This window comes from Oncorhynchus tshawytscha, unplaced genomic scaffold, assembly GCF_018296145.1.
Source record: "Oncorhynchus tshawytscha isolate Ot180627B unplaced genomic scaffold, Otsh_v2.0 Un_scaffold_1752_pilon_pilon, whole genome shotgun sequence".
NCBI classification, from domain to species: Eukaryota; Metazoa; Chordata; class Actinopteri; order Salmoniformes; family Salmonidae; genus Oncorhynchus; species Oncorhynchus tshawytscha.
Genome location: NW_024609485.1, coordinates 82,501 through 88,373, shown reverse-complemented (window position 1 = coordinate 88,373; position 5,873 = coordinate 82,501). Strand labels below are relative to the sequence as shown.

Below are 5,873 nucleotides of genomic sequence, written 5' to 3'. Positions count from 1 at the left end.
AGCATGATGCTCCCACCACCATGCTTCACAGTAGGGATCCTGACTAGTCTCCCGGTCCCTGCCCCTGAAAAACATCCCTGCAGCATGATGCTGCCACCACCATGCTTCTACTGGAATCCTGTTTAACGTTTCAAAGTGTTGAACACATTATGTTAATTTAATCAGAGTTTTAAAAATGTAATTATTTGAGTGAGGAAAAGTGTCTACAACACACACGTGTAGATATTTAATCACAATCCTAGTGAAATTCTAGCTATGTTTAAATTTGAATTCTAATCCAAAAATGCCATTTAAGTCCTTTCGGAGCAGTGTTGTGGTTTACATATTGAGTTATTTCTAGATGCGCGTAGCACACGGAACGTTTTGAATGGCTTTTGTTTCCTTTGTTGGTGGGTGAAATAATAATGTGGCACCGCCTGTACATCTAGTGTTATTTCTGTACGACTTGGAAGCGGATATTTGAGACAATCTGCGCGTCGTTGTAAGCTCAGAGTGAATTAAATGCGTGTTTATGTTATTAGACTGTATTGAATGTCATGTGTTGGAAGTGTTTCATTTAAATGTCCCTCGTTAGCTAGCATCGTTGTTAGTTAGTTAGTTAGTCTGGACCTGGACCTTGCCAAGTCATTCATTATTCAGAGTAGCTAGCATCAAGCTAGCTCATGGTAGCTGTTTCTAGCAGGTTCCCTCCCATTCAGTTACGTTTGTCAGAAGTAGAGAAGGCTAGTTTATTTGACCAAATGAATACATGTTTACCAGACACACGTCTTTGCAGCATTTTCATTGACAGCTTCTGGCTAGAAAAGTTAGCTAACTACCACTGGAAAGGTGAGTGACCGCTAACAGTTATAAGTAACGTTGGCTGCTAACTTGCAGGGCATAACAACATACATTTTAGCCACACCGACTAAGAAGATTGTGTTTAAGAACCATTTATGATGTCTCTTGTTGACATAATGAATACAGGGTCGTCAACACACTCTCCTTCGTCGGTAGCTATGGCGACGTCAATTGGTGCTTTTCCAGCTATGAGGCGGCTTGCTGCTACAACAGCTCACTGTGATGCTGGAGGGGGCACTTTGCTGAGCCGCAGATTGCCTCTGGTTGAGGGTTGCTGTTGGCCTTGTCTTTTAGTTCTGTGTTCCCGGGACAGGCTGTGTTTTACCTGTCTAACAGATAACAGAGACAGGATTTATTTCACCTGAAATTACAGCCCATTTGGTAGTTTAAGCTCTTAAAAGTGTGTGTGTGTGTGTGTGTGTGTGTGTGACCTGTGTGCTTGCGACAAATGTATATATGCACCTGTGTGTCAGTTTGTGCTTGCAACGCGTGTGTCTGACTCGTGTGTGTGTGTGTGTGTGTGTTCCCCAGGTGTGCTGCAGGCAGGTAGATGACATGCAGGGTGAGCCATGGACCAGATCACCTTCCATTATGACACGGTGCTGTCTGACGTTCACCTGTTGCTGCCCAACTCTCGCCACCTCATGGCACGCCTTAACCGTGTAGGACAACCAGGTACTGGAGGTGTGTGTGTGTGTGTGTGTGTGTGTGTAAAATGACACAAAACTACATTATGAAAATGTTTTAATTTAGTTTCAATGTAGGTCTTTCCTGAATGTCAATGGAACTGTCCCAACCCTCTATTGCTGTGTTTAGACAGGCAGCACAATTCTGGTAGTTTTTTCCCCCAATAATTGATCTTTTTACCAATCACATCAGATCTTTTCACGTCCGATCTGTTTCAGAGCTGATCTGATTGGTCAAAATAGCAATGAGTGAAAAGAAGATCAGAATTGGGGTGCCTGTCTAAACGCAGCCTGTGTGTCTAGTTTTCATCTCCCGGTTCAGAATCCTGTGGGACGGAACGAAGCAGCGCACCTGTGACCTCGGTTCCCCCGGCGGAGGGGAAGAGTTAGACCGCGACACCCAGGAGGAGAGTGGAAGGGGAGATGCTAGAGGGAGTGAGACTGGGGCTGACGGAGGAGTGGACAGGGATGAGGACCGAGGGGCTGACGGAGGAGTGAACAGGGATGAGGACGGAGGAGTAGACAGGGATGAGGACGGAGGGGCTGATGGAGGAGTGGACAGGGATGAGGATGGAGGAGTGGACAGGGATGAGGACAGAGGGGTAGAACCACCCCTGGATGAAGATGGAGATTTAGAGGTACCACGCAGGTCAGTTACATCTCACCTCCACATCACCACAGTTATTACAGTCAAACCTTCCCTTTGTGTTTTATAGCCTTCATTTGATTGTTGTCCTGGAGATGTTTTACGGCCAGTGGGTCAATAGAATGGTAGAATACACCAAGGCAGGGTTTCTCTTCTTCTGACAGCCACCGACAGTCACTCAATTATCTCTCTCAGCATTATTTAGTACTTGTTTTTATATTGGTAAGTTAGTCTAGCGGCCAGCAATGTAAACTTGTAGTATATCATGGTCGAATTGCCGACCGAGGAGCCCGCATTGATTTTGTTCGTCAATCTCACTCAGGTATCATATTAAAAACAGCAAACATTTCTCTCTACCCTGTAGCAGAATGTGTAGAGTTGCAGCAAAGTAGTAATAAAATAAACATAGCTAAATCTTCTCTCTGCCACTTTTTTTATGGCCCATTTTCCCATCAAAGTTTCCCATCCCTGTTCCAGACTGACTATTGTACATGTTATACCTGTCTGGACAGTCTGAGATAGAGACATGACTAACTATTGTAGATGTTATACCTGTCAGTCTGAGATAGAGACATGACTAACTATTGTAGATGTTATACCTGTCAGTCTGAGATAGAGACATGACTAACTAACTATTGTAGATGTTATACCTGTCTAGACAGTCTGAGATAGAGACATGACTAACTAACTATTGTAGATGTTATACCTGTCTAGACAGTCTGAGATAGAGACATGACTAACTATTGTAGATGTTATACCTGTCTAGACAGTCTGAGATAGAGACATGACTAACTATTGTAGATGTTATACCTGTCAGTCTGAGATAGAGACATGACTAACTAACTATTGTAGATGTTATACCTGTCTAGACAGTCTGAGATAGAGACATGACTAACTAAGATGTTATACCTGTCAGTCTGTAGATGTTATACCTGTCCAGACAGTCTGAAATAGAGACATGACTAACTAACTATTGTAGATGTTATACCTGTCTAGACAGTCTGAGATAGAGACATGACTAACTATTGTAGATGTTATACCTGTCAGTCTGAGATAGAGACATGACTAACTATTGTAGATGTTATACCTGTCTAGACAGTCTGAGATAGAGACATGACTAACTAACTATTGTAGATGTTATACCTGTCTAGACAGTCTGAGATAGAGACATGACTAACTATTGTAGATGTTATACCTGTCTAGACAGTCTGAGAGACATGACTAACTAACTATTGTAGATAGAGACATGACTAACTAACTATTGTAGATGTTATACCTGTCTAGACAGTCTGAGATAGAGACATGACTAACTATTGTAGATGTTATACCTGTCAGTCTGAGATAGAGACATGACTAACTAACTATTGTAGATGTTATACCTGTCTAGACAGTCTGAGATAGAGACATGACTAACTAACTATTGTAGATGTTATACCTGTCTAGACAGTCTGAGATAGAGACATGACTAACTAACTATTGTAGATGTTATACCTGTCTAGACAGTCTGAGATAGAGACATGACTAACTAACTATTGTAGATGTTATACCTGTCTAGACAGTCTGAGATAGAGACATGACTAACTAACTATTGTAGATGTTATACCTGTCAGTCTGAGATAGAGACATGAGACAGTCTGAGATAGAGACATGACTAACTAACTATTGTAGATGTTATACCTGTCTCAGTCTGAGATAGAGACATGACTAACTAACTATTGTAGATGTTATACCTGTCTAGACAGTCTGAGATAGAGACATGACTAACTAACTATTGTAGATGTTATACCTGTCAGTCTGAGATAGAGACATGACTAACTATTGTAGATGTTATACCTGTCAGTCTGAGATAGAGACATGACTAACTAACTATTGTAGATGTTATACCTGTCTAGACAGTCTGAGATAGAGACATGACTAACTATTGTAGATGTTATACCTGTCAGTCTGAGATAGAGACATGACTAACTAACTATTGTAGATGTTATACCTGTCAGTCTGAGATAGAGACATGACTAACTAACTATTGTAGATGTTATACCTGTCTAGACAGTCTGAGATAGAGACATGACTAACTAACTATTGTAGATGTTATACCTGTCTAGACAGTCTGAGATAGAGACATGACTAACTAACTATTGTAGATGTTATACCTGTCTAGACAGTCTGAGATAGAGACATGACTAACTATTGTAGATGTTATACCTGTCTAGACAGTCTGAGATAGAGACATGACTAACTATTGTAGATGTTATACCTGTCTAGACAGTCTGAGATAGAGACATGACTAACTATTGTAGATGTTATACCTGTCAGTCTGAGATAGAGACATGACTAACTAACTATTGTAGATGTTATACCTGTCTAGACAGTCTGAGATAGAGACATGACTAACTAACTATTGTAGATGTTATACCTGTCTAGACAGTCTGAGATAGAGACATGACTAACTAACTATTGTAGATGTTATACCTGTCTGAGATAGAGACATGACTCTGAGATGTTAGAGAGATAGAGACATGACTAACTAACTATTGTAGATGTTATACCTGTCTAGACAGTCTGAGATAGAGACATGACTAACTATTGTAGATGTTATACCTGTCAGTCTGAGATAGAGACATGACTAACTAACTATTGTAGATGTTATACCTGTCTAGACAGTCTGAGATAGAGACATGACTAACTAACTATTGTAGATGTTATACCTGTCTAGACAGTCTGAGATAGAGACATGACTAACTAACTATTGTAGATGTTATACCTGTCTAGACAGTCTGAGATAGAGACATGACTAACTAACTATTGTAGATGTTATAGACAGTTGAGATAGAGACTGACTCAGTAGATGTTATACCTGTCAGTCTGAGATAGAGACATGACTAACTATTGTAGATGTTATACCTGTCAGTCTGAGATAGAGACATGACTAACTATTGTAGATGTTATACCTGTCAGTCTGAGATAGAGACATGACTAACTATTGTACATGTTATACCTGTCTAGACAGTCTGAGATAGAGACATGACTAACTAACTATTGTAGATGTTATACCTGTCTAGACAGTCTGAGATAGAGACATGACTAACTAACTATTGTAGATGTTATACCTGTCTAGACAGTCTGAGATAGAGACATGACTAACTATTGTAGATGTTATACCTGTCAGAGTCTGAGATAGAGACATGACTAACTATTGTAGATGTTATACCTGTCAGTCTGAGATAGAGACATGACTAACTATTGTAGATGTTATACCTGTCCAGACAGTCTGAGATAGAGACATGACTAACTAACTATTGTAGATGTTATACCTGTCTAGACAGTCTGAGATAGAGACATGACTAACTATTGTAGATGTTATACCTGTCAGTCTGAGATAGAGACATGACTAACTATTGTAGATGTTATACCTGTCAGTCTGAGATAGAGACATGACTAACTATTGTAGATGTTATACCTGTCAGTCTGAGATAGAGACATGACTAACTATTGTAGATGTTATACCTGTCAGTCTGAGATAGAGACATGACTAACTATTGTAGATGTTATACCTGTCAGTCTGAGATAGAGACATGACTAACTATTGTAGATGTTATACCTGTCAGAGTCTGAGATAGAGACATGACTAACTATTGTAGATGTTATACCTGTCAGTCTGAGATAGAGACATGACTAACTATTGTAGATGTTATACCTGTCAG

The 5,873-nt window shown here is 40.1% G+C and overlaps 1 protein-coding gene across 3 annotated transcripts in view; it reads left to right on the top strand.

The window, feature by feature from the left end:
- Positions 1–376: 376 nt before the first annotated feature.
- Positions 377–5,873, top strand: part of mettl22 (methyltransferase 22, Kin17 lysine) — a 36,032-nt gene continuing 30,535 nt past the window's right edge. For 2 of the 3 annotated variants that reach the window (XR_006082244.1, XM_042315498.1), the window contains exons 1-3: positions 377–481; positions 1,372–1,515; positions 1,830–2,175. Coding sequence is in view for 2 of the 3 variants with exons in the window: in XM_042315498.1 (XP_042171432.1) it covers positions 1,410–1,515; positions 1,830–2,175 (452 nt within the window). In the remaining variant the exon portion in view is untranslated. Of the gene's footprint in view, positions 482–775; positions 829–1,371; positions 1,516–1,829; positions 2,176–5,873 lie in introns of all 3 variants that reach the window. The other variant, XM_042315499.1, reaches the window with a different exon arrangement.